This window comes from Peromyscus maniculatus, chromosome 18 (genome assembly GCF_049852395.1).
Source record: "Peromyscus maniculatus bairdii isolate BWxNUB_F1_BW_parent chromosome 18, HU_Pman_BW_mat_3.1, whole genome shotgun sequence".
NCBI classification, from domain to species: Eukaryota; Metazoa; Chordata; class Mammalia; order Rodentia; family Cricetidae; genus Peromyscus; species Peromyscus maniculatus.
Genome location: NC_134869.1, coordinates 43,225,828 through 43,252,791, shown reverse-complemented (window position 1 = coordinate 43,252,791; position 26,964 = coordinate 43,225,828). Strand labels below are relative to the sequence as shown.

Sequence of the window (26,964 nt, the reverse complement as noted above, 5' to 3'; positions counted from 1 at the left end):
CCCAGGCACAGAGCCAGTGGTTTTGACTGGCACCAGGCTCTGAGTGTGGCCCTGTCCACCACTCTGCATTGCCTCTCATGAGTCAGAACTTGAGGGCTTGGGAATGAAGACACCCAGGCGGAGAGGAGAGACACTTGCAAAGCTCAAGGGTCTTCTTCCGTCGTTTCCTTTAGACTAACTCTCACCATGCCAGGCTGGCCTCAGCTTCCCAAGTGCTAGAATCACAGGCATGTACCAGCACACTTAACTCTTTCCTGGCCATTCACATAGGGTCTGCGGTGGACAGAACTCAAGGTCCTGCCAGGAGTTTAGGAAGAGACATAGCTCTTTGTTTTGTTTTGTTTTTCTGAGGCAGGGTCTCACTATGTAGCTGTGACTGTTCTGGAACTCTCAGTGCAGACCAGGCTGACCATGAACCCATAGAGAGCTGTCTGCCAAGTGCCGGGATTAAAAGTATGCTACCACATAAGAGTACAACCCTTAGGTTAGTCACACAGATACTCCCAGCATAGAAAAGGCAGGGCTCGTCTGTATTGGGGCTGTTTATCTCCAGAGCCCCTGAAGTCTCCTCTGTGACACCCTGACACTCAGGCTCCTAAACACCTGTTCTCACCCTAGGTGATGGGCGCTACTCCCTGTTGGGTCAGCCGCTACAGTACAATCTGTCCATCTGCCCTCCCCTGCTCCACGGCCAGTCAGCGTACACGGTGCACCAGGTGAGCACACACCGTCAGTCTGGGGCCGTCAGACCCCTCCTCCTCTGGCCCTGTCTGTGAGCCTCTGCTTCAGCCAGGTGGGTGGACACAGGACAAAGCAAAGAGAGTCCCCTCCTGTCTGTGCTCACGGCTCCCACCCCAGTGCCCAGAGGGAGAGGTGTTAGGGAAGTCTCACTGCCTGGTGAGGTGGGGTCCTCAGGGTGGGACGCTACTCCTCAGTCTCTAGGGCAGACCTTGGGACACAAGGCAGTAAAGGTTCACTTGGGATGAGAGTTCTCTTGGATGTTGAAGGGACAGAGTGGACTGAAGCATGGGAACCGGGCCAAGAGACAAGCACTCAAATCTGCCTCCACCGACCTGGGCACAGCAGACGTTGGTGAGTAGCCGGACCCCAGGGAGAAAGGCCCTTCATTGCCGTCCCAGTAGAGTGGGAAGCTGGTGTGGAGCGGGGGACGGACAAGCAGACGGGAGAGGGGTGAACTGTCCGTGTCCCTGGGCAAGCCCTCCGGGTCCTGAGAGACCATCCTAGACGTTGGGTGCAGCGTGGTGACGGCAGTGGTTGCCCTCTCTAAGCCGTCTCCTAACCTGACAGTCCTCTGTCACCCCAGACCCGAGTCGGGGCGGGAGAGCGTGGGAGAGCAGCTTTCTCCCTCAGGCCTGCCATGCCAGGTCTGCAGCTGCTGCCTAAACAAGGGAAGAAAGGGACCGGACGTCCCTGGCCCAGCCTCTGGGTGGGAGGAGCTGTGGGTCACATTCAGGTTGGGCCACCGAGTGTATCAGGAGTGACTGAGAACCTGCCCTTACAGCCTGATGAAGGGAAACTCAAGTACTACTTCTCAGTCTTTGTCACTTTGTGTCGGGGTTGGAGAGAGGAGGGTTCCTCGTCTCCCCGGCCGCCCCAGCCCCCACATGGAGTCTCTGTGGGGATGTTAGGTTGATGGGGGGCTGACTGGGGAAGGGAAGGCTTTGGAGGGCTTTGTGTGCAGGCTTGCTCGGTGACTGCCAGGCACTGTGAGCCTTGCTCAGGGTCTCTCATCTCCCCCTTTCAGTGCTGGGGAGGGTGCTGGAGGTGACAGACCTCCCTGAAGGAATCACCCGTACAGAGGCGGACAAACTCTTCACCCAGCTCGCCATGTCTGGTGCCAAGATCCAGTGGCTTAAGGATGCTCAGGGGCTGCCTGGTGCAGGCGGCGGCGATAACAGTGGGCCGGGGGAGAATGGGCGCCACTCGGACCTCGCTGCCTTGTACACCATAGTGGCTGTGTTCCCCAGCCCCTTGGCCGCCCAGAATGCCTCCCTTCGCCTCAACAACTCTGTGAGTCGCTTCAAACTTCGAGTGGCCAAAAAGAACTACGACCTGAGGATCCTGGAGCGAGCGAGCTCCCAATGAATGCAGGAGGGAGGACGGCACAGGAGGGGGGGCAGGGGGGCAGATGACTGGGCAGAGCCTGCCCCTCACGGCTGGAGAGAGAAGCAGACAGATTCCCACACCGGCCTGGGACTCCCTGCCAGGGGTCCCACTTTTCCCTGTTGGTCCCCTTCTGTCCTCCTCTCCTTCCCATCCTCTTCTACCTTTTTTTTTAAAATCTCTTCTCCCACCATGGAATTAATTTCTTTCATATTTTTTGGTCAAGTAGGATTGAGAGGGTCCCACATCCCCTCTTCTCCCATTTCCTCACCATCCCAGTCTCCCTCCTCTCTGGTCTTCATGAATATATTTATATGGACAGAATTAAGAAAAGTACATTGATTTCCCCTCTCTTCCTCATCTTGTCTCCCCACACCCCACAGAGTTAAAACTTGGGACCCCCCTCCTTCCCCAGAACACTGTATATTGTTTGTTTGAGGTTTGTGCCACAGTAACAGACACAGTATTCAATTGCACATACAGATGTTTGCTGGGTGTATTCACTGTACATTTTATTTAATCTGGTTTTTTGTTTGTTCGGGGAGTTAATGGGGGGGAGGTTGGTTTTGTTTATAAATATAAAAAAAGCAAAAACCTGTCACTGGACATCACTCACTGTTCTCTGAGGACGACTGGTGTGGAATGGGTTTCAGGCTCTGAGCAGGTCCAGTTCCACAGCCGCTGGAAGGGGCTTTTGTAGGTTGGGATGATTTCCCTAGGGTGTGCACATAGATCTCCTAACCTCTTCCTTCTGGCCCCTCCTCTTCCCTGTGCACATTCTTAGAGATGGCTGGGTCTGTGGTTCTCAAATGCACACTGCTCTTCATCAAGCACACTGCTCCTCAGCTCTGGGCCTTTGTATCCATATGAGAGGTTCCTTCTTGCCCATTAATTCTGCTACTCATTATATCCTTGCTGCTGAGCTGGGTGAGATGGTCCAGAACTGGGTCGAGATGCTGGCCTCGTTTCTGTCCATCTAGTCTTCTGAAACACCCTTCAGGGATGCAGAAGCCGCACCTTCATCCTGAGAGCAGAGGATCGGTTCTTGGCAGGAACATGTGGATGTCACTTCCAGCAAAACCAGCTGAACTTGCAGGGCCGAGCCCTGTCAGGGTAGCACGCTTACCTGTCCCATGCAGCCGACAGAACTGAAGACCAGAGTCACTGCGTGCGCCGTGGAGTTGACTGGAGAGTCTTCAGGCTTCTCAGTGCCACGGCCTGACAGCAGGGACACAAGAGCTCTCTGAGCCTCCAGCTCTCCGTTTTCCCTGTGTGTGTGTGTGTGTGTCCGTCTGTGTGTGTGTACATGTCCGTCTCTGTGTGTGTGTGTGTGTGTGTGTGTGTGTGTGTGTGTGTGTACATATCTGTGTGTGTGTGCGTGTGCATGTGTGTGTGTGTGTGTGTACATGTGTGGTGTGTGTACGTGTGCGTGTGTCTGTGTCTGGTGCAGAGGCAGGACTCTGGATTCAGCGTGGTGGAGCATACCTTCTTTTAATCACAGTGCTCAGAAACCAAACAGGCAAAACTCTTACATTCAAGACCATCCTGAACATAGCAAGTTCCAGAACAACTAGAGCTACATAGAGATTTTCCGAAAACACAAAAAACAAAACCCACACTCAATTACAACCTTGCCTTGGCTGTCCTCCAATATCTTGCAGCCATGTGATACCCTTAGAATAGAGAAAGCTGTATCTCTGAGAATGGCCACCCCCTTGGCCTTTCAGTTCCTACACTGGACTATCAGAGTTGAGAGAAGGACTTGCAATTAAAATGGTTAAAACTGCCAAGTGGTGGTGGCACATCCCTTTAATCCCAGCACTCAGGAGGCACAGGCAGGTGGATCTCTGAGTTCGAGGCCAGCCTGGTCTACAAAGTGAGTTTCAGGACAGCCAGGGCTATACAGAGAAACCCTAACTGAAAAATAAAGGTTAAAAGTATAAGGCTTGGCTGTTTTTAAGTTATAAAGTATCCAGTTCTCATGGGGGAAGGGAACATTTACAGATGATAAAAACCCGCTGTACGGCCCCACCATGGCTCAGTGGGTACATACTGCCAAGCCTAGCAACCTGGGGTTGATGCCAGGACAAAGAGCAACCCTGGGTGAGCATCCTTCAGTCACCACTCACGTTAGGGACATGCACCAATAAGTGCACTACATGTAGTCTAAAAGGTAAACGAGCCTCATTGTAGAAGGCCGCTGTGGGCTGGTGAGGTTGACTCAAAGCAGCAGAGGTGCTTGTGTGCAAGGCCAGTAGACTTCAGTCCCTGGACCCCACCAGGGGGCAGGAGAGAACCCACTGCAAGCATTGTCCTCAGGCCACACGCCTGCACTCACACACACTCAGAAGAACCACTGGCAGCTGGGACATGGCCAGGGTCGGCTAAACTTTCATCTGCTCCTTAGACCTCTGGTGCCAACGGGCTTTTTTGTTTTTTAAGATTTGTTCTTTTATGTGTATAAGTGTTTTTGCCTGCATGTATGTATGTGTGCTGTGTCTGTGCCTGATGCCTACAGAGGCCGGAAGAGGGTGTGGAGCCTCTGGAACTGGAGTTGCAGACAGCCCGTGTGTGGGTGCTGGGCACCCACCCAGGTCCTCGGTGAAAAGCTGTGCATCTCTCCAGCCCCATAGCTTTTGGGTTTGACCACCCACCATCTTTTTCAGTAACTCGGATATTCTCTTTTCCCCAAGGATAGACTTGTAGAGGACAAAGGAGAAAGGCCCCCTTGTGCTCTTGAGAAAGGAGTAAAATAGCAAGCACTACACTCTGCTCAGCTGGAGATGAGAAAGCAGTCTCGCACGGCTGACCGAATTCTGCCTCACACCCTCAGCTCCCAGCCCTCCCCTGGCCTAAACTTTTGGGGTCAGCCAGGCACGGAGGTGCACACCTTTAATCGTAGATTTCCGAGTTCGAGGCCAGCCTGGTCTACAAGAGCAAGTTCTGGGACAGCCAGGGCTACACAGAGAAACCCTGTCTCAAAAAAACAAGCCCTCCTCCCCCACCAAAAAAAGGAAACAAAACCCGAGAAAGTGACGAAGTGCGCCCAGGGAGGGTAGAACTGGAAAGGTGGTTAGCGTTAAGGGGAAAGTATGAGGAAGTCATCCTGACTTCACCGTCAGACATCTAAAATCACACGAGTGAGTATGGGGAACAGAAGCCCTTTCCTGTAGGGTTTTAGCTTGCTGGTCGGAAACATGGTTAGCATGGCAAAGGCCCCGGGTTCGATCCCTGGTACTCGGAGTGGGGAAGGGTACTGCGGTGTTAGGTAGGAAATGCCCCTTCCCGAGGAGCTGACCTGCTCAGTGGAAACTCAGAAGAGCAGCTGGGGGGGGGGGGGAGGAGTCAGGGTCCAGCCCTCCCTGCCCCAGACCTCCTGGTTCCAATTTCTGCCCGTCAGCTGTCCTCTCAGCTGTCCCCAGTCCTCCAGTCCTGTCATTACAGCCCTGCCACCACGGTGAGAGGCTAGGAGGCCGCCCAGTACTGAGTAGCTGTGTGAGTCCAGAAGGAAGGTACGGGGGGCTTAGCCCTGGAGGAAGAGGACTAGCCCTCCCCCAGCACCACCGTCAAGGCCTTAGGGACTCCCTCTTTCCACACTGATCTGACTTAGGGAGTCTCAGAAGTAAGTCGTCTCTTCCTCGTCGTTTCATTTCCCGAGTCTGTTCGGCTTCTTCCTTTCGCTCCTTATCTGTGAGTAGTGTGAACTGTCGAAGTGAAATTGTCCAACTTCAGGGTGAGTCAAGACTGGAGAGGGGGCGAGGGGTGGGGGGTTCCAGAGAATGGAATAGTAAGGGAAGGGGAGGCTCGTGTTACTCTGAAAACCAAAATAGCAGAGGCCTGAGGCAGGCCAGGACAGAACTAGGCGCAAGGTCCCCAAGGCTCAGGAGCGAGTGACCGAGGCACACACCTTCATCCGTGTAGACAAGAACACCTCCTGAAGCCATGAGAAGGGGTGTATTGCATCAGTCATGAGTATGTGTAGGACTGTGGTTCTCAACGTGTGAGTGGTCGCATGTCAGATCTCCTGCATATCAGATATTCACATTACGACTCATAACAGTAGCAAAATTAGAGTTATGAAGTAGCTATGAAGTATTTTAGGGTTGGGGGTCAGCACAACACGAGGAACTGTTAAAGGGTTGAGAACCACTGCCATAGGAGAACCCAGAAGCCAACAGCCTTGAGCAACATTGGATTTGTAGACGCGGGGGCTGCTCCTTGACATGGAAAGACAAGAATCAGTTTAAGGAACTGGTTGAGAAGTCTTCCGTCTGTTGGACATTTTTTTCTGGACCTCTATAGAATCTGTTCACAGACTCTACCAAAGGCCGTTGAACCAAGGGTCCCCCGAAGCCTCCCTTGGAGGGCCACCCCACTGCCTGCAGGCCGTCAGGGATCAGCTCTCAGTGGGCTCCACCCTCTTGCAGGATGACAGAGAAGGAGGCACCGGAATCCCCTAAGCCCCCTTTCCCATCAGAGACTCCACAAAGTGGGGTGAGTCTGGACCCTTGGTCACTGGGGGCAGGGGTGTCGGAGGGGCTGGGAAGCCTTGACAACGTGTAAAGAAAACCGCTTGAGTAGATCCCACTTGTGTGTGGCTCGTTTGTTACCGGGCTAGCCCGACACCTGCAGCCCCAATCCACAAGTCCAGGGACATTGCTTTCCCACGATAGAAAAATGAACAAGTGACGTCATTTAAGATTGAGTTTCTTGCACCCCCTCCCCCCCAGCTACAACGCCTGAAGCAGTTATTCAAGAAGGGCTCTCCAGAGACTACGGAGATGGAACCTCCCCCAGAGCCCCAGGCCAATGGAGAGGCAGTGGGGGCCGGGGGTGGGCCCATCTACTATATCTATGAGGAAGAAGAGGAAGAGGAGGAGGAAGAAGAGCCACCCCCAGAACCTCCTAAGCTTGTCAATGATAAGCCCCACAAATTCAAAGACCACTTCTTCAAGAAGCCCAAGTTCTGTGATGTCTGTGCCCGGATGATTGTGCGTGAGTCTTGAAGGGACTAGAGACCGTGAGATGGAAGGCTTGGGGGGTGGGAGAGGGCTTAGCAAAGCTGTGTCTGGCACAGACACACTGGCAAGGTTCACCCTGTGAAAAGACTGAGATGGATAGCGTAGGGTGCCAGAGGAGGGCAGGCCCTTCAGAGCTGAAGTAGCCGCGGTGGTACAAAGGAAAACGGGAAGCCAGAACCTTACTCAAATGTTCTCCCCCTTCAAGTCAATAACAAATTTGGGCTCCGCTGTAAGAACTGCAAAACCAACATCCATGAACATTGCCAGTCCTACGTGGAGATGCAGAGATGCTTCGGCAAGATCGTGAGTGACAAGGCTTGCTCTGGGGAGCAAGAACGTGGAAGAGGAGACCCGGGCCATCAGGGACTTGCTGGCCCCTAAAGCCATACGTTTCCCGGTTGTCTCTTTCTCAGCCCACCCCTTACTCTGAGCAGGGCTGAGTCCTCGTGGGGGAGGAGGTTCTGGACCTACCTTGCTCCCTCTCATGCTTTCCCCATCCCATCCTACAGCCTCCCGGCTTCCGTCGTGCCTATAGCTCCCCGCTGTACAGCAACCAGCAGTATGCTTGTGTCTGTAAGTGCCCACCCGGGACGGAGGGAGTGGGCGGGTCTCAGAGACTACTCCACGCCACCTCTTGGAAAGTCGAGTCTGAAATGGGATCACTCTGTTTCCATAGTTCCTTCTCAGCCTAGTATTTTTACAGCCATTTTTGGATGCACTGACTAGTCCTTTGGTTTATAGCCGAGAGAGACATGAGTGAGCAAGGACCACAAATAGCCGGAGGTCGAGATAAGGATGAAACCATAGTCTGTTCCTTTCAAACCATTTCTAAGCAAGAGCAAGGCTTCTGGCCTGTTTTCGCCCTGTTAGAGTGACACCCATACTCAGGGCCGGCCCATGAGCTACAGATACCCCCCTGGACAAGTTCCTAATGTGGCAACCCTTAAAAGTGTATTCATGGAGATCGCCGTGTTGGCGCACGCCTTGAATCCCAGCCCTCACGAGGCAGAGGCAGGCGGGTCTCCCTGATGTCCATCTATAGCCAGGGCTACAGAGTGAAACTGTCTCAAAAAGGAAAACACGTGTATTCGCTGAAAATTTGCTCAAATGGGTTTGGCCGAGAAGCTCAACTCCACAAAGAGTGTGAGTTCAAAGGAATGTGCTGGTGGTGGCACCCGGCTCGCCCACATGCCACTCAGCAGAACAGAAGCCAGCATAGCACAGGACCGGGAGGGGTCCCATCACAGGGCATTCCGAGGGGGGGTTAGAGCCCTTCTAGACCGGTGGCCTAGGTATCCCGCAGCTGGCCTTCCCGCTTCTCTCCATCTCCACTCCCCAACAAGTCCCGGAGCGGATGGATCCACCGACTCCCCTGTGTCCTTGGAAAGGGCTCTCCCTCCAAGCCCTCCTCGGCGGGCCTTCCCAGTAATCGACTCTCTCTCCTCCCACCCCACCAGCCTCCGCCAATCGCAACGACCCTGTGTTTGAGACCCTGCGCGTCGGGGTGATCATGGCGAACAAGGAGCGGAAGAAGGGACAGGCAGATAAGAAAAATGTGAGCTTGTTTGGAGGTTCTAGCAGGGGAGCGCAGCTACTCGTATACCCTTGACCAAAGACCGGTCCTCCTCTATTCGGGGAAGGTCCTCCTCTTCCACCGAGCACACAGCTTCGGGAGGGACACACATGGAGCGGTGAGGGAGGAAGGGGACACCCGCCTAGCCAGCCAGATCAGCCGAATCAACTCTGGCACTCGGGAGGCAGAGCCAGGCGGATCTCTGTGAGTTTGAGGCCAGCCTGGGCTACCAAGTGAGTTCCAGGAAAGGCGCAAAGCTACACAGAGAAACCCTGTCTTGAAAAACCAAAAAAAAAAAGAAAAGAAAAGAAAAATGTGAGCAGCCCATGTCGCCGCTGCAGAGGCCCGTGGCAGGAGCTCCATGGGGCAGGTCATTTCCCCCTTGGGGAAACTAATAGAAGCTATGGATCCTCTGCCCCCAGATGGTGCAGCATAACCAAGCAGAAAAACATTCCTGTGTGAAACTGTAGAATTTTTTTTTAAAGCATTTTATGCACCTCACCAGAAAAAAGAAAAAAAAAAAAAAGAATCCTGCCATAGGACTGAGAATATAGTTCTGTGGTGGAGTGCTTGCCTAGTATGTATGTGTAAGGCATCCATCCTGGTTTAACACCCAACATTGAAAAACAAACTCACTCCAGCCACAGAACGTGATTCCTCAACTCCCTTCCAAAATTGGCAGTCAAGTACCACAGAAGGCTTAAGAAGGCCTGGCACTGTGGGCCACAGGGGCAAGATCTGTGCATTTTGCATTTGGGGAAGAGAATTTGTCATTCCAAGTAACTAGAGAATTCTGGAGCCCGCAGGTGTCCTTGAAGGTCATCTGGTGTGTGACCTGTTCACCTTGTAGATGAAACAGAGGCACAGATCTGCTCCTGGGCAAGGGCAGTCTCCTTGTCTTTTACAATAGAGATACAAGGTTGGCAAGGCCAGAAGTGGGTTGGCCTGGGCAAGCGATTAATTCCTCCCTGGACAACCTTATGATGTTAATTAAAGCGACTCCCATTCTGGGGTCTCTGTGGGCACCAGGCATGCGCTCATAAAATAACAATAAACAAAATCTCAGAGCAGCGAGTGCTCGTCACCACTCTCCAGCAAGCCCCATCCCCTGATTATGGAGACAGGGTCTCAGGTGGCCTAAGCCAGCATCAGGGTGATCTTGAACATTGATCCTCCTGCCTCCACTTCCTAGGTACTGGGTAACTGATACTTGTCATCACACCTATGTGATGGTAGGGATCAAAACCAGGGCTTCTTCATGCTAGGCAAGCAACCCGCCAACTGAACCACATCTCTGACACATATTCTTTTCCATTCTGCTATGTAGCACAGACTTCGTGTAACTTGCTCTACAGCCCAGTCTGTCCTGAGTTCTCAATCCTCCTACCTCAGCATCCTGGTGCTGAATTGGAGGCATGCACAGCCTTGTCTGGCTTTAACAATTTGAAAGTTCAACTCGGTGGTGGTGGCCCAAACCTTAAATCCCAGCACTGGGGAGGCAGAGGCAGGCACATCTCTGTGAGTTCCAGGACAGCCAGGACTGTTACACAGAGAAACTCTGTCTTGAAAATAATTAATAATAATAATAATTTGAAAATTCATAAGAGAACATTTACTTGTGGGAAAAAAACTTTCTGGAAACAAAACTAGAGATCTGATCTCAAAGTAGTTGACATAAAGCTTGGGTATGGATGACAAATTTCAGTCAACTGAACTATGATTTTCAAGGCTGTTTCAGGAAAAACATCCATATTCTTAGGTTCTGTTCTTAAAACGAAACTGTGAAAACTATGTTGCCAGACAGGTAAAGTGGTCATGCCTGTAATCCTAGCATGTGGGAGCTAGAGGCCAGAAGAGCAGGAATTCAAGGTCATTCTGGCCACATAAGGAGTCTGAGAACAGCTGGCTGCCTGAGACTGCCTCAAAACAACAGAGAGAGGGAGGGAGGGAGAGAGAGAGAGGGAGGGGGAGAGGGAGGGAGGGAGGGAGGGAGGGGGAGAGAGAGAGAGAGGGAGGGGGGGGGGGAGGGAGAGGGAGAGGGAGGGAGAGAGGGGGGGAGAGGGAGGGAGAGAGAGAGACAGAGAGAGGGAGAGAGAGAGAGGGAGGGAGGGAGAGAGAGAGAGAGACAGAGAGGGAGGGAGGGAGGGAGAGAGAGGGGGGAGGGAGGGAGAGAGAGAGAGAGAGAGAGAGAGAGAGAGAGAGAGAGAGAGAGAACACTGTGCCCCCCCCAAATGCCCTGTCTTATACATTGGAGTATTTTTAATCAGACAGTATAATGAAGGGCCTGAAATCTGGATCATAGAGGTGATTTGCAGGGACTAAAAACTAGGGGAGAAGAGAATCCAGAAAGGATTTGTCTGCTGTCCTTAGATATTTAGGGACCATGTTTGTTTCACATTTAAAGCCCCAAGAAGGCAAATCAAGACAAATAACTAAAGGTAAGAGGGAAGCTGATGTAGCTTAATAAGAGGAGTTGGAAAAGAAAATCACGTGGTTACATTGTGAGGTAGTGAGCTGTGTTCAGGCCTACACCAGAGGAAATTCCTGCGTTAGGCAGGTGGTGGGACTAATGTTTTCTCCAAGTGTTCTTCTAGTGCTTAGATACTGTTGTTCTACAACTCTCTGGCCTGCCCGGAGAAGCAGGGGAAACAGGTTCCAAAGACAGCATCCCTCTAACTCTGGTGTCCCCTCCAGCCTCTGGCAGCCATGATGGAGGAGGAACCAGAGTCAGCCAGGCCAGAGGAAGGCAAGTCCCCGGATGGTGAGTGAGTGCCACCCCTCGCCATCCACAGAGAGGGCATGGGGTCAGTGTAGTCAAGGGTGGAGAGGGAAAGGCTGGGCCCAGGGTGAACGTCCTCCAGCCCAAGGGGAAGGGGGTGATGGGTGCCCTGCACGGGCAGAAGCCATCGGTCTGTATTTCCCATCCAAGGAAACAGAGCGGAAGGAGACAAGAAGGCTGAGAAGAAAACACCGGATGACAGAGTAAGACTTTTCTACCTGTAGAACCCCGGCCCTCATCTTCCCATCGCCCTCCACCCCCTCTTCACACCGAGGCAGACACACAGAAACCAATGCACTCCCCTCCTGGAAGAGCTGGTAAAGGAGTTGAGAAACTCATCCCTCTCTTTCATCCTCCCCCCCCCCCCCAGCACAAGCAGCCTGGCTTCCAGCAATCTCATTACTTTGTGGCTCTCTATCGGTTCAAAGCCTTGGAGAAGGATGATCTGGATTTCCCGTGAGAAGCCCTCCAGGGAGGCGGGAGTGTGGGGAGCACGGAGGAGCAAGAGATGCGCTCTCCGTGGGAATGGAAAAGGGCAGGTGCCCTGGGCTTCTGTTCTGCAGCCGCGCCTGCAGCACCGCCAGGGACTGGTGTGTGCGTGTAAATCACGGAGCGCTCTCCTCCTTCCTGTCCCAGGCCAGGGGAGAAGATCACGGTCATCGATGACTCCAACGAGGAGTGGTGGCGGGTGAGATGGGCGGCGGGAGCTAAGGTGGGCCGTGGGGAGGGTCTAGAACCCGAGATCGGCAGCCTACCTACTCCGCTCTCTAGGGGAAAATCGGAGAGAAGGTCGGATTCTTCCCCCCGAACTTCATCATTCGGGTCCGGGCTGGGGAACGTGTGCACCGCGTCACCAGATCCTTTGTGGGCAACCGCGAGATTGGGCAGATCACCCTGAAGAAAGACCAGGTAGCTCGGGTGCCCGAACCCGCTGCTCCCAGGCCTGGTCGCGCCTCCCCCGGCTTCCCTGCTCCAGCCGGTCTTGAATTCAGCTCCTGCTCCCCCATCCTTTCACTCCCCAGATCGTCGTGCAGAAAGGAGACGAAGCTGGCGGCTATGTCAAGGTCTACACCGGCCGCAAGGTGGGGCTGTTCCCCACCGACTTCCTGGAGGAGATTTAGGTGTGGTGGCGCCCGCGGGCCGGAGACACCCAGGCCTGGTTCTGGGCGGGGCCCAGTGCGGGCTCGGGAGGGGGGGAGGCTGCTGGAGGAGGAGGGGGTGCTGGGGTGCTGGAGGAGGAGGGCCGGAGAGGCCTGCGGGAGCACGGTGACGTCTCTGGGGAGGGGCTGCCCCCCACCCCTCTCCCCTTGCCCGGGGCTTGGGATACCCGGAGCGCAGAGCGGGCGGCACCAGGAAGACCCACCCTGGAGGCCTATCCAAGGGCTGGGGGGCGGGGGTGCACGCCCGTCAAGCGGCGCCCAGGGGCCCAGCTGTCTGTCAGAGGCTGCGAATCTATTAAAGTTTTGACAAAAGTTAGAGAAGTTTGTCTTTTTAACTGCGGATGTCCCGTCCCCCCCCACCCCCGGCCGCCCCACCTCCTACGGCCAGGTCACGGCTGGTGGGAGTGGGGCAGGCTTGCACTCGCTGGCCTAGGAAGAGAAAGGCCGGGCTGGAATGCCACCCCGCGGCCCTGTGGCCGGGAGAAGAGCGTGGCAGGGCCGGGTCCCCCCCTCCTAGGTCCTGGCCATGTCGCCCTGGCGGCTCAGAGCCTGGCTCGGCGCCCAGCGCGGCCGCCAGGGGGCGATGCGAGATCTCAGCTGGAGAGAGGGATTGGGGAGGGGATGAGGGGGGAGAACCGGAGACCCTAGGCCTGGGAGGGGGCGGGGTGCGTGCCGTCTCCATGGCAACGCTCCCTCCGGTCCTCCGGGAGCGCAGCGAGCCAGGCCGGGGGGCTGAGCCCTCCCGCGCGGCCCCTGCCCCCGCGCCTCCCCGACAGGTACGGAGCGGAGGACGCCCGGCCCGACCGATCCCCCCCCCCCCCCTGCGGCGCGCCGTATGCAAATGTTATTATTTGCATATGCAAATATGCAAATGTGCCGGCCCCGGTCAGGGCGGCAGGTGGCGAGGAGCGGGAAGGTGTGCAGGAGGGAGCGGGAGGAGGCAGGCGAGGAGTTTGGGGACCTAGGAGCCGGCCGGCCGGCCACGGGGAAGGCAGCCCGGGGTGGTCGCTGGAGCCGGGCAGGCGGAGGGGTCCTGGGTTTGAGGGCGGGTGGGGGAGGGCCGGCCTGGCCAGCCAGAAGCGCCTCTCCTTAGTCTGCGCGTTGTCTGCCAGGACCGAGGTTGGCACCGCCTAGCAAGGTTGGCAGCGGGAGCCCGGGCACCATCTGCTGCTGGAGGAGGGGGGAGGGCAGAGGCTCAGCTGGTCTGGGGAGAGGAGGGCCCCGGGACGGGCCTCCCCTCCCCTCCCCTCCCCTCCCCTCCCCTCCCCTCCCCTCCCTCCCTCCCCGGCAGAGAGATGAGGTGTACCAGGGGTCGGGAAGCACACAGCGCACACGGAGCAGAAGCCGGGCTCCGCTCCTTGTTCCCTTTGCCCTTGACTGTCACTCGGCCGGGAGAGGAACACTCGGACAGCCAGCCGGTCCCCTCGCACAAGAGAGGGCAGGAAGCATGGGGATGGATGCCCATTGCCTGTGTTCATCAAAGCGGTCCGAGGGCCTCACACACTGAGCTCCTCCCCGCCCCCCGGGACTGTCAAGAGCCCCCCAAAAATGCTGAAGCAAAACCAATTTACTGGCTCATTGGGCGGCAGTGTCGGTGTAGGGGTGTCGAGGAGCTGGGAGAGCGGCTGTTCGCTCCCGATGCTCGCAGGGTGCCCCCCCTTCTCCCTCGCCTTACCGAGCCGGCAGCTGTCCCTAATTAGAGCGGCGGTTTAATTGGATTTATCAGCAGTTAATAGGAAATTAAGCAAAGGGCCCGAGAGAAGGGGGGGGGGCGGGAGGAGCCCGGAGACAGGCTGCGCCTAACTGGAAGGAGGGGTGCTGGGGCCCCAGGGGTGGAGAAGAGTGTCTTGATTGAACCCGGTGATCATACCCTGCCCCTCAGCACTCTGCCGGATGAGCTGAGCCCCGGCCAATCCCAGGAGAGGCCGAGGTATGACAGGGACACTGTTTGGCCCCCAGTGCCGCCCACTCCCACAGGCCAGCAGCTGCCTGGGTGATGGATGGCGCTGCCACACACCGCAAAGGTCGTAAGTCTGGGCCAAGGAGCAGGCGGAATTGAAAATAGATCAGAGGAAGGGCCGGGGTGTTGTAGGGTCCAGGACACAATGTGCACCCACGCCGCTCCAGGTTCTAATGACTATTATCGAAAAGAATAAAGAAAAAGAAAATCTTAGCTGGTTGGGCGGCCTGCCCGGAGGTGGGACACCACTGACCCTGACTTCAGCCCTCACCTCCCCTCAGCTGGGGCTCCTGGGCATCTTCTAGGGCTGATGCCTGTATCCCACCAGCCATGGCTCCCCCTCTCCTGAGCTAAGTCGGGGCTGTCGCAATTGTTGCAGCAGGGACAGCCCGAGGTCTGTCTGTACCTGGAGGCCTGAGACGGAAGCTGGGGGGCCGGGGGGCGGGGGGCATAGGCCTCTGAGTCCACACACAGCCCCAGGCACCTCCTGTCACCACCTCCTCATTACGTGGCTGGGCTAATGTGGGCTAACAAGGCTTGGCCCAGCGACCTCTGTCACACTCTCAGCCCCCCGCAGGGCACAAATGGCAGCTCCGGCCGGCCTTTGCCTGGGTGCAACCCCTTGAAAAGCACGTGGGAGGCTCTCTGTCTCTGTGCTCCTGGTGTGGGGGGGATGTGCCCGTCGGAGGACGTGGTGTGTGCCTAGACCCCAGCCCCAGGTCCGTGTGTACCTGTGTGCGTGCTGATTTTGTCAGCCCGGGTGTCTACCCCCATTTCTATGGTTTCTTTAAGTCCCGGGGTGGCTAGGTGTGTCGAGCGTTCCTTCAAACGTGCTCTGACAGGTCCATGTGTCTGGTTGTGCCCCGGTGTGCAGGCGTCGTATGTGTGAAATTCTAGAGCCACTGCCGTGTGTTGTGTGTTGTGTGTGTGTGTGTGCGCGCACGCGCTGCTCTGGCGTCTCTGCTTGCAGGTGTGTGTGTGTGTGTGTGTGTGTGTCTCGGTGACGGTGCGTGGGCGTGTGCCTGGGTGTGAGCTGCGCGGCAGCATGTACCCGAATGACAGTGTGACGCCCGCGCCCGCGTGTGCGCGCGTCCCCGTGCACGAGAGAGAGAGAGAGAGAGAGAGAGAGAGAGAGAGAGAGAGAGAGAGAGAGAGAGAGAGAGAGCCTCTGATTGCGTCTCCCGCCCCCGCTTCTTTCTCTCCCTATTTCTATTCCTCTCTCCTTTCCCGGCCGGCTCGCCGCCGTCCGCATCATCTCCATCCATTATTGAAGAAACAGCCGCGTCCTCTCCAATCACATCAACACCCCGCCCCCTCCCTCTTCTGCTCGCCCCGTGGCCCCTCTGGCTGCCAGGGAGGAGGGGATGCCCAGGCATAGTGGGAGCCCTGGGCAGAAGTGGGTTCGTGACCCTGTGCCCCGGCCTGGGCAAGGCACCGGGACACCAGGGTCCCTAGTGGTGAGCGCTTTGCATAAACAGATGGCGCGGGCGTCTTTGTCTCGCTTGCTAGCCTGCTTGCCGCCAGGCTCCTGGCTCCACTTCTGTCTGGCTGCTGCAATCATGATCATCTCAGAGCCTCAGGACCCAGCGCCCTTAATAGTGGCAGTGGGGGGTCAAGGGCCCCCGGGGCTCCTGAGCAGATGCAGGGCATCGTGGCTCCCCTCTCGGGCGCCCTCTCCAGTACCTCAGCTGCAGCGGGAAGACAGAGGCCGCTGCGAGGTGACAGGAATGTGGAAGTGACGGGGAGGGGGCCCTGAGCGGTGCCCCCAAGGTGTCCGCGAGCTGTTCCGTTGGGTCGCTGCAACGCCTCGGGGACGGGTACTAAACCACGGAATAGAAATAGAGCTAAAGAATGGATGGGGGGGAGAGCGCGCATTTGCAGAGAGACCACAGCAAGGTGTGAAGGGAAGGAGAGGCTGTCGAGAGACACAGAGAAACAGACACGGAAGGACAAAGCTAGGTCGAGAGCAGAATGGCAAGGAGAAGCCCAGACATACCCCCAAGACAGAGCTAGAGAAAAGACAGTGCGCGAGAGGAGCAGAAAGAACGTCAGCCAGGAGAGGCTTAGGGGAGGCCAAGGCAGAGGGAAACCCGGGTAGCACTGGAGCGGAGAGGGAGCCCCAGGTGCGTGAGGCCACAGAGAATCCGGCCTGGACCTGGATGCTGTCCACGCCTGGCCAGATAGAGTCCTCCTCCCATCTGTGTCCTCTGACCCCGACGGGAGAGTGGAGGCTGCGAGGCTCCACCAGCTCGGTTGCGTGGGCGAGTAAACCCCTGGGCGCAGACCTGTGTGCACACTCCAGGCGCACACTCAACTTGAGCCAGCACTGCCCATGCAGGGCGGGCGCTGCCCGACAGGGGGAGCCCGAGACCTCCTCCCCGCGCTCGGGAGCGGCTCGGCCTCCAGAGGGCGCCCGCACCCACGGGGCCCCCTCCCCTGTCGGCTCGCCCTGGAGAACCCAGCTGCATTTGACTTGCGGCGGCGCCAGCCGCACGGATTAGCGTCCTGGAGCGGTTTAGAGTTGAAGAGCCTGGTCCCCCCTTGGGACCACGGGTTGGGCCTAATCCTCAGCTAACGACTCCTGCTGTCCCTCACCTGCTGCAGGGGCAGCACGGCCTGAGTGACTGGGAAAGGGCAGGGAAGGAGATGGGGTGAGACCCGGAACCCCAGAGACCACGATCCAGATATGGGAACACAGGGCGGGGCGGGGTGTCAGAGACAGGGCCCACAGAGACCCGGATGGGGAGCAGATGAAGCGTCGAGAAGTCGCGGGGAGGCAAGGGCGGAAGTGACCATCTGAGCTTCAGAGCGGACTGGAGACCCACGGGATGAGAAACCGCGGAGGTGCCAGGACAGCCTCGGGGTCTCCCCAGGCCTAGCTCGCCAGAACCAGGCAAGCGAGGGCCCGAGAGCAGAGGCCAGGCGTCCCCCCCGGAGCCCTGGCTCCCCAGCTGTACCGCAGAGGACCAGATGTGCAGCCCAGCTGGGCAGCTGCTGGAGTTGGAGCCTCAAGACGGGTTGTTTTAGCTCCACTAGGACGCATCCTCCCTGGCCCAGCCCCCCGGGGGGTGCCAACGCTCCGGAAGGGCCCTGCTCCGTTCCAGGCTCTGACATCCCATCAGTCCCCCCTCCTCCACCCCCACCCCCACCCCCACCCCCATCTCGGCGGGTCTCTGTCTCTTTGTTCTCGCCATGTCTCTGACACTTTATCTCATTATCCGCCGGAGGGAGGCGGAGAGCCCGGACCCCGCAGCCTAATTACAGCTGAGCTGTCAGCTCGAGGGGCGAGCGAGGTATCGGTGTGTGAGAAAGGGAGGGGCCTCTCAGAAAGGGTCGCCTCCCTCCCGGTACCCCGGGGAGACCGGGGCGGGCACACAGCTCATCCCGCCCGCCGTGGGGCAAGTTCTTCAGGGGAGATTCACAGGATCCAGAAGCTGGGTGGGAGGGGGTAATGATGGAAATCAACACCGGCGTGAGGAGGAGATGAAGCTCACCTCCTGTGTCCCCCAAAGCAGTCCTCCAAAGATGGGGCGTGGGGGGAACTCCCTGCCAGGGCTGTGTTCTCTTCCCCATCTCAACATCTCTTCCAGCTTCCCAAGTCTGCTTCCTTCATCCAGAGCTCTTCCTCTCATCTGAATATGGCGGCCTCCTTGGCCTTTTAAATTTTAGACAAGAAGAGAGGAGATGTGGTGGCATTGTGTTCCCCAAGATGTTGTGAACCCTAATAAACGTATCCTCCACTTTCGCCGTCCCAGGCCCCCAAACTGCCCCGGCATGGTTTCACACCTTGAGCAGTGCAGAGAGTCATACACCTACATCCTCCACCCCAGCTACTCCAGGCCAACCACAACTCAGCAGAACTGTCCAGAACTGGCTGGGCAGAACTAGCAAGGCTCGCTTGCCCCCCACCCCACCCCCCTTTGCAGGATGCTGAGGTTGAACCTGCAAGCTCCTGGGAGGCTCCAGGAGGTGGAGAGGAAGTGCTGTAGATGCCCTCACTCTACCTTGGTCCCTCCAGTGGACACTCCATACCCCCATTTTGTTAAGAGGGCTGTCTGCCTGCCTGTCCCCCATCTGGATCCCCCTTCAGTCTCTGGATGCCAGAGAGGCTCCTCCCTCAGATACCCCAAGACCCAAGTATAATGGTGTCTCATGGGCCAGGGTCCCCCCATCAGTGGGAGAAAGTTGGGAAGGAGAAACTTCAAGGCTCCCCAACAATCTCCAGCCTTTTTGGACCTGGAATTGCTGGGAGGAAGAAGGCTGGGTGGGGCTGGCAGGGCTAGGCTGACCCCTCCCCGATGGGGGGCGGGACCCCAGGGGGAGGAAGAGAACAGATCTCCCGCAGACCAGACACTGGAGGAAGATGGCAGGAACCAGTGCAGGGGCCCGCTTCTACCGGCAGATCAAAAGACACCCCGGGGTGAGTCCAGTCCCAGGTCCCCAGTTCCCTCCTACCATCCCAACCTCCCAACACCCCCAAACCCTGCCTCCTGTCTAGTTTCCTTAATGCTCCCAAACCTTCCCAGGGGCAGCCCATGGTCCGTCTCTGCAAACTCTCCCATGTCCCTGGAGTCAACCTTGGGCAGGATCACCATAGGGTCAGGGAGAGACGGCTGAAAATGTGGCTGTAGGTTTCAGGTCTCGCTCCCCAAAGGGGGTGGTAGTGGCACCAGACCTTGGGTAAAGGTAAAAAGGAAAGAAAAGCTCGTCCAGGGCGAGTGGGAACTGGGTCGAGTTCAGACCCTCAGAGTGCCTGGTTCTTCCCGCAGCTCATCCCGATGATCGGCTTCATCTGCTTGGGCATGGGCAGTGCCGGGCTCTATCTGCTGCGACTTGCACTGCGTAGCCCGGATGTCTGGTAACTACGGGGCTTGGCAGGCAGGCAGGGGTCCTGGGCGGGGCAGAATGGGACTGGCGAGGAAGAACGGTAGTGGGTGACGCTGGCAGGGGTCCCCGGCCTGTGTCCTTGTCCCCACGGTACCACCCAGCATCTCGGAGGCTTGGACGCCCGACCCGAGAGACCCTCGCCTCCCCTCTGGACCACCTGGAGGCTCCCTTGTCAGCGGCCAGCCACGTGGGGCAGCTGGAATCCCAGCCCGCTCGCCACCGGGTTGCCATGGCGACACAGCTCTCCTGGCCATGCCTGGCTTCTGGGTACCTCCATGCCTGCCCACAAGTGCCGCAGGTCTGGTCTGGCAGTGTGGGGCTGCTGAGAGTTCATGTCCTGCCAGGGGCATCAGGAGGGCCTTTGACAAGGCCAGAACACCTACCCACTCTGCTCCTGGGGCTTGAGGGGCACCCCCAAAGCCCTGCTCTTCAGGGTGCCCCCTGGTTCCCACGACTGGGGACTCTGGGCTGGCCTGTCATCCCGCCATCGGGCATCACGCTTCCAGCCAGCGCCGGCTGACATGCCCCCCCCCCCGAATCTGTCAGTCTCTAGAAAATGTGCTCCCCTCCCCAGGGTAGGAAACCAGGGGTGGCGGCGGCGCCGAGGTTTAATGCCTGAGTCCTGGTCCCCAAAAGAGAGACCCCCCCCAACCTTCCTCTCCCCTTTACAGCTGGGACAGGAAGAACAATCCAGAGCCCTGGAACCGCATGAGTCCCAATGACCAGTACAAGGTAACCGTGGGCCTGGTGTGGCCCTCTACACACACACACACACACACACACACACACACACACACACACACACACACACACACGAGGCAGGAGACCCTCGTCAACTCTCCCTTCCCTCTCCACAGTTCCTTGCCGTTTCCACCGACTACAAGAAGCTGAAGAAGGACCGGCCAGACTTCTGAGGCGGGGCCGGGGGTCCCCGTGTGAATCGCGTTCCTTCCACTCCCTGCCCTGGACCCTAGGGCGTCAGTCCAGCAACACTGCCCAGCTTCTGCTCACACGGGCCGGATTCCCACGGGGGGGGGGGCGGCTCCACCCCCACCCGCTCCCTCGCTCCCAGCAGAGGAAGAGCCTCTGACCCCCAGCTTGAATCCCACGGTGGGGGAGGGCAGTCAGGCCTGCAGGCAGAAGCTGGGGTTGACCCAAAAGGCCCAGGCCGGCCCCTCTCTCCTCCCACCCCCCACCCACCCCGACGCCTGACTGGGTGTGGCACAGGCTACGTGTTGAGCGTGCCAGACGTGTGCCAGCAGCAAGCAGGGGCCTGAGTGCCAAGGGACGTGGCAGGCCACACGTTAGCTCCCGTTTTGAGCCAGGTCTAGGGGGAGCAGCCGCCTAGGCTTGTCCCGGCTACCCAGCCTGCCTGGGGTGGGCGGCCTCTACCGCGCGGTGTCCCCCTTCCCTGCCCAGGCCTGTGCCTCCCATCAAGGGCACCCCCTCCCACCCTGCACCTGGGCCTCCCCTGCTTCTCCCCATCCTTCCCTTGCTCCTCAGTCCCTGGGGATCAAACAGAAGCAGCCGTGGGCAAAATACAATTTCATTTAACAAATTGAATTTGCTGCGCCTGCTAATCACGTCTGGTGTCGGCTCTGATCACAGACAGGGAGAGGAGGCTACAGCCCCGGGGGTCTTTGTGGTGGTGGGAGGGGAGGGGGAAAACATGTTGAGGGAGTCGGATGCTGGTTGGCCCAGGGGACCCCCTCCCACAGTAACAGGGACTCTGGGCAGGTTAGCATTTTATTAGATAAAGACAGGAAGGATGGAGCCCACCCACCCTTTCCTCTGGCTCAGCATGCGGAGAACCCACCCCTCCCCAAGAAAGAGCAAGAGTCTGTAACACTGAGATATGGCCGAGGGCGGGGGCGGAAGCGGAGGGTGAAGGTGGGTGTGATGTTGCACACCTACATCCCCACCACTCGGGAAGTGGAGGGAGGAGGGTCAGTCCAAGGCCAGCCTCAGCCAAGCCAGACCCTGTCTGTCGCAAAGCCAAGCTGGGTATGTGCTGGGGGCTTCTAGAAATGGTTACAAAACAGAGATCTCAGCTACAGATTCTGGAGGGGGCTCATGCCTGGCTCTGCCCGAAACGGAAGGCCTTCCTCCCTCCACCGAAACCCAGAAGGGTCAGTGGTGTCTCTTGTGTGGTCCAGGTAGGCAGAAAGAAGGGGTGACTTCCAGTCTGTGGGCCTCGACTCACAGGCCCTCAGCGTTCATCGAATCCAGGCATCGGGAAGGTCCTGGCAAACTGCTCCACCTGTTGCCTGAGGCTGGCCAGACGCTGCCTTGTTTCCGGGTCCTTGAGGAGGAAGGATTTGAAATCCTGGAGCTTGGCTGAAAGCAGAGGCGTGTGGGAAGGTGGTCAGAGCTCTGGGCCAGGGGTGAGCCAGAGCAGCAGGGGAGGGAAAGACAGAACTGCTTGGCGGGGACCCTCGCGGCCACTCACCCGTCTTGCGCTTCACCTCCAAGCCAATGTTGACTCCTTCATCGATAAAATCAACGACCCTCCGGAAGTCATCCTCACGGAACTGCCGAGAAGTCAACGCTGGGGCGCCTGGGAGAGAGCGGGAGACAGATAATTAGCACAGTCAGGATCATGAGGCGACGTCCGTGTGGCCACCCTTCCCTCCTGAGACCCGGGGTCTCACCCAGCCTCAGGCCCCCAGGGGTGATGGCACTCCGGTCTCCGGGACAGGTGTTCTTGTTGGCCGTGATGGACACAAGCTCCAGTACTCGCTCGGCGCGCGCGCCATCCAGGCCCTTGGGTCGCAGGTCCACCAGCACCAGGTGGGTGTCAGTGCCACCTGAGGGGACAGTGATCGGGGGTTGGGGAGTCCGGGGCCTCTGCCTGAGGCCACGCAAACCTTCACCCACCCACTGGCTTACCAGACACCAGCGAGTAGCCTCGCTTTAGCAGGGCATCAGCCATGGCCTGAGCATTCCTCAGCACCTGTAAGGAGTACTCCCGGAACATGGGGGTGCAGGCCTACAGACAAGACAGTGGCCCTGTCACCCCGGGGCTGAGCACAGGCCCTGTCTGGTGCTGCACTCACGAGACTGTGACCCCAGCCTTGGCCACCTCCCACCTTAGCCACCTCCCAAGTCTCTCGGCCTCAGCCTCAGCTACAAGGTAAGGAGGCAAAGCCTCTGGACCAGTGCACCCCCACACAAGGGAAGGCTCCCCGACCTGCTTGAGGGCCACAGCTACCGCAGCAATGGCGTGGTTGTGGGGGCCCCCCTGTAAGGATGGGAACACAGCAAAGTTGATTCGGTCCTCAAAAGTGTAAGGGATCTCTTGGCCGGTCTTGGGGTCTACGGTCCGCACTCCTTTCCGGTAAAAGATGAGCCCTGACCTACGTGGGAGACAAATGGTCGGGATCCGAGCCAATGAATGGCAAGTGACGGGACAGAGGAGATGGCTGGTGCAGGCACTCGGGGGGTCCGAGTCCCCTCGACTGTACTGGATGCACCGGATCCCCCGAGTCCCCTAGCAAGGTCTAAGCCCAGGCAATGCTGACCTGGCCCCTCGGAGAGTCTTGTGGGTGGTGGTGGTGACGATGTCCGCGTACTTGAAAGGCGAGGGGATCACCTTGGCGGCCACGAGGCCACTGATATGGGCCATGTCCGCCAGCAGGTGTGCCTTGACCTCATCGCACACCTGGGCAGGCAGAGAGACATGCCTCAGCCTGGGGAAGACCCAGACAGGGATATGCGCAGGGCGGCCGTCCGTCCTCCTCAGCCCCCAGCCCCACCCGCAGGGCCGGGGAGTGCCGGGTCTCCAGCCCCTCACCAACCTCTCTCATGCGGGCATAGTCAATGAGGCGGGCGTAGGCACTAGTACCGGCTATGATGAGCCGCGGTCGGAAGAGCCGAGCGGTCGCCGCCAGCTGGTCGTAGTCGATGAGGCCGGTCTGGGGCTGGAGAAGCAGATAACCAGCTAACGCCCTCAAGTGGCCACCGGTGGAGGCCGAAGGCTGCCCAGACCTCCAGGCCCCCCCACTGGCCAAGAACCAACCGACCACCGGGGAGCCAAGTGCCCAGGCCCTGGGACACTTACGTTGAGCTTGTAGGGCATAGACTCGAAGAAAATGGATGTGGCGGAGATCCGTTTGACGTCAGACATGTAGCCGTGGGTGAGGCTAGGAGGAAGGGTCTCCGAGTGAAATGACCCGACCCAACCAGCCGCTCCACCCCCCCCACCCCCCCAGCCTGTCCCTGGAACATCGACCCCCCCCTGCCCCACACTGTCCGCTCCGAGCCGGGTACCAGGGTCTCCTGTAACCTGAGACGGGCGCGGCCCATCTGCACAGGACCTGACAGGTGTTCACTAACTCCTGCCCACGTCACGACTGCCCGCCAAACCCGCCACTCATCCCATCCGTACTCACTGGCCCCCATCGGGTAGGTCCAGCCCCATGATTCGGTCATGGGGCTGAAGAAGAGCTGTGTATGCCGCCAGATTGGCTGGGGACCCCGAGTATGGCTGGACGTTGACTCCCCACTGTGCCGGATCCAGGTCGAAGGCTTCCAGGGCCCGGCGCTGGCAGAGCAGCTCAATCTCATCCACAACCTCCGCGCCGCCATAGTATCTACCATGGAGAGGGTACATAAGGGCACAGAGAAAGGACCCTTGACCGGGAAGCCAAGGGCTGGGAAGGCCACTGCTCCACGATCGCTAACGGGGGCTCACGAAGGTTCCACCACCGGGAGTGCCATCCCTGAGGCTGCCCTCCGGCCCTCTGGTCCAGCCCTCACCTCTTGCCAGGATAACCCTCCGAGTACTTGTTGTTCAGACAGGACCCCAGGGCCTCCAGCGCAGCTCGGCTGCAGAAGTTCTGGGGTGGTGGGGGGGGCGCAGTGTCAGAAGGCAATGAGCCCCTTCCCCTGGATTCCCACAGCCTCACCCCTGCCGGAGCCCACGGGCTGGAGGGGTGGGGAGGGGACAGGCTGCATTAAAAAAAAAAAAAAAAAAAAAGCTCTGTGCACTCTGGGCCCCTTGCCAGGCATGAGGCAGGACCAGAAGCAGCATGCTCAAAAAACTCAGCTGCCGTGGGTGGCGGGCGGTCCCCAGTAAGTCCACCTGTCCACTCGACCTGTGTTTCCTCTTTCTTCTGACAACAAGGGGAGGTAAGGAGGAGATGGAACTGTAAGGAATCCAGACGCTCCCTGATGCCCAAGCCCCACAAACTGGGTTGGTCCTGCCTTATGCTTCAGAGGAAGAGGCCCAGAGAGAGGGAGAGGCCCAGGAAAAAGCTCCCGAGTCTGACCGGGAGATGCGGAAAAAAAACGACCGTGAGATGACGCGTTATTTCCTGCACGCGTTATTTCCTGGTGCCCTACCTCTGAGGCGATGAGTTCCAGACCACGACACTGCCTGTCCTTCTCCCTCTGCAGGAGCTCCCACACCTCAGGGTCACTGTCTGCCAGAGTCTCCTGGCCTGTCCAGCCTCCAGATGCTTCCCCGGCCTGTGTCCGGGCCACCTTGCTGTGCTGGGCCCGAGCAGCCGTCCAGACCAGCTGACCACATCTCTGCAGAGGCTTAGGGCAGAAGAGCCAGGACTAATTAAAAATTGTCCAGACCTCTCCCAGTCACCCTCCGTCACGGGTACAGACAGCCGCCCTCTGGCTAAGCAGGCATCCAGGTCCAGCCAGCACTCAGTTCTCACCACCCCCACCGTCACCTTGAAAAGCAAGTTCTAGAGTCAAGGTTCAGAGCACCATCCAAAGGGCAGTTTTGATCTCCAAAGGGCAGTTTTGATCGGCTCTACTCCATTCCCCTCCAAATCTCCCTCCACCTCACCCTATGAGCTGCTCTGCAAGGTCACAGAGCAAAGCTTGCCCTCCAGAAGCCCATCCCTCTGCCCCCCCAAAATTCAGAGGAGAGACACTGAGATTCCAGGGTCGTCCCCCCACCCCCAAGAACAAAGGGGCCTTCCTGGGCCTGGAGAGGTGGCTCAGTGGTTAAGGGCACTTGTTGCTCTTGTACAGGAGAAAGGACAGAGGTTCAGCTCCCAGCACCCACATGGCAGCTTCACAACCACCTGTGACTCCAGTTCCAGGGGATCTGATGCCCTCTTCTGAACTCCGTGGGTACCCAGGCATGCATGGGATGCACAGACATTCATGCAGGCAAAATATTCATGAACATAAAGGGAGAGGGCATCCTGCCGGGCTTCCCTGAGAGACTACCCCACTGAGAGAAGACTCGGAGTTAACGGGCCTTAATGCCACAGGCTGCTGTGAGGGTAGTTTCCAGAGCAACGGAAGTAGAGCGGACTTTTAAGCAGCTCTTGGAAAGAGGTGTGTGCGGGCGGGAGCGGGGTAGAGTGAAGGTGTGTGCCCAGAGGGAAGCCAAAATCTTAATTCTATCACACTCCACACACACACGCACACACACACACACGCCGCCTCCCTACTTCCTGCCCACGCTGCAGCGGGACCCCCGCCTGACGAAAGCGCGGAGGCTCGGTTGCATCATCTCCGCAGCTCAGAGCTGGCGGGAAAAGTTAAACGAGCCCGTGGACGCCGGGAACCCCACTTGTCCGCCAGGGCCGTCGCTACCCCGGGTTCGGACCTCTACCTGGACCCGTGTGCACGGTGCGATCGCTGACCCCGGGGCGTCTGATCGCCACCAGCAGGGGCCCAGGCACCGCCGCACGTGCGCCCGGGAGCCCCGGGGCGCCCCTGGCTCCAGCGCGCGCTCCCCGAGGCCCCAGAGCACGTGCGGGGAAGCGGCCCGGGGGAGCCCCGCTCGGTGACGAGGAACCGAAGTGGGGCGGGCCTGTCCACTGCTCATCCAGCTTGCAGAGCCCTGCTCTTACCCGACTGGTCCGCAGCAGAGAGAAGGACACCATCGCCCCCCGAGGTCACGGGAGGACCGGCCAGCAACCAACTCCGGTCCGGAGCACTTCACGGGGGGTCGGAAGCCGACTAGCCTCAGCACGCGTGCGCGAGAAAAAAATACCCCCGTGAAGTCCGAGTTAAAGGGGCGTTGCCTGCGCGTGCGCGTCGCCGGCCTCTAGGACATGGCCTTCTGGGAGTTGTAGTCTTTCTTCATCCTTAGTGCTTCTCTGTACCCCTGGGTTGCCTGAGAGGGTCTTGAAGCTCAGGGTTGTTATTATTGTTGTTGCTGTTGTCGTCGTCGTTGTTGTTTTTCCTGCAAGTTGTCCAGACAAGCGCTTTTTGGATTGTTTGGGGTTTTTTTTTTGGTTTAGTTGGTTGGTTTGTGCCTACCAAGTAGCAAGCACTGTAAGGTCCTCTGGGAGATTCAGAGACACTTTTTTTTTTTTGTTTTTCGAGACAGGGTTTCTCTGTGTAGCTTTGCGCCTTTCCTGGATCTCGCTCTGTAGACCAGGCCGGCCTCGAACTCACAGAGATCCGCCTGCCTCTGCCTCCCGAGTGCTGGGGTTAAAGGCGTGCGCCGCCACCGCCCGGTTTCAGAGACACGTTTAAGAGGT

General features: G+C 58.2%; 4 protein-coding genes across 30 annotated transcripts in view; 3 read left to right on the top strand and 1 right to left on the bottom strand.

Moving 5' to 3' along the window:
- Positions 1-2,722, top strand: part of R3hdm2 (R3H domain containing 2) — a 125,848-nt gene extending 123,126 nt beyond the window's left edge. For 18 of the 24 annotated variants that reach the window (XM_076554097.1, XM_076554090.1, XM_076554089.1 and 15 more), the window contains 3 exons: positions 619-716; positions 1,008-1,092; positions 1,766-2,722. In XM_076554097.1, coding sequence (XP_076410212.1) covers positions 619-716; positions 1,008-1,092; positions 1,766-2,106 — 524 coding nt within the window. In that variant the 3' untranslated portion in view covers positions 2,107-2,722. The remainder of the gene's footprint in view (positions 1-618; positions 717-1,007; positions 1,093-1,765) is intronic. The other 6 variants (XM_076554109.1, XM_076554105.1, XM_076554096.1 and 3 more) reach the window with 1 other exon arrangement.
- Positions 2,723-3,536: 814 nt separating this feature from the next.
- Stac3 (SH3 and cysteine rich domain 3) lies at positions 3,537-12,700 on the top strand. 4 transcript variants are annotated; one of them, XM_042263154.2, is made up of 12 exons: positions 3,541-5,814; positions 6,552-6,618; positions 6,855-7,119; positions 7,351-7,448; positions 7,655-7,718; positions 8,603-8,700; positions 11,413-11,479; positions 11,648-11,700; positions 11,868-11,953; positions 12,134-12,185; positions 12,269-12,406; positions 12,520-12,700. In XM_042263154.2, exons 2-12 carry the CDS (start codon positions 6,553-6,555, stop codon positions 12,616-12,618), a joined length of 1,086 nt encoding a protein of 361 aa, XP_042119088.1. In that variant the 5' UTR covers positions 3,541-5,814; position 6,552; the 3' UTR covers positions 12,619-12,700. The 4 variants fall into 4 exon arrangements, with proteins under 4 accessions (XP_076410226.1, XP_042119088.1, XP_006973341.1 ...); XM_006973279.4 differs by having other exon boundaries at positions 3,542-5,636; XM_076554111.1 differs by lacking the exon at positions 12,520-12,700 and having other exon boundaries at positions 3,537-5,636; positions 12,061-12,185.
- Positions 12,701-18,895: 6,195 nt separating this feature from the next.
- Coxfa4l2 (cytochrome c oxidase hypoxia associated subunit FA4L2) lies at positions 18,896-20,553 on the top strand. The gene is made up of 4 exons (XM_006973277.4): positions 18,896-19,037; positions 19,387-19,475; positions 20,176-20,236; positions 20,362-20,553. The coding sequence occupies exons 1-4, from the start codon at positions 18,981-18,983 to the stop codon at positions 20,416-20,418; spliced, it is 264 nt and encodes an 87-aa protein (XP_006973339.1). The 5' UTR covers positions 18,896-18,980; the 3' UTR covers positions 20,419-20,553.
- Positions 20,554-21,237: 684 nt separating this feature from the next.
- Positions 21,238-26,504, bottom strand: Shmt2 (serine hydroxymethyltransferase 2). Its single transcript, XM_006973276.4, has 12 exons — positions 26,329-26,504; positions 24,848-25,045; positions 24,263-24,342; positions 23,896-24,096; positions 23,565-23,646; positions 23,302-23,424; positions 23,026-23,165; positions 22,695-22,860; positions 22,394-22,493; positions 22,156-22,311; positions 21,954-22,061; positions 21,238-21,841 (listed from the first exon to the last, which is right to left on the bottom strand). The coding sequence occupies exons 1-12, from the start codon at positions 26,359-26,361 to the stop codon at positions 21,714-21,716; spliced, it is 1,515 nt and encodes a 504-aa protein (XP_006973338.1). The 5' UTR covers positions 26,362-26,504; the 3' UTR covers positions 21,238-21,713.
- Positions 26,505-26,964: the final 460 nt, after the last annotated feature.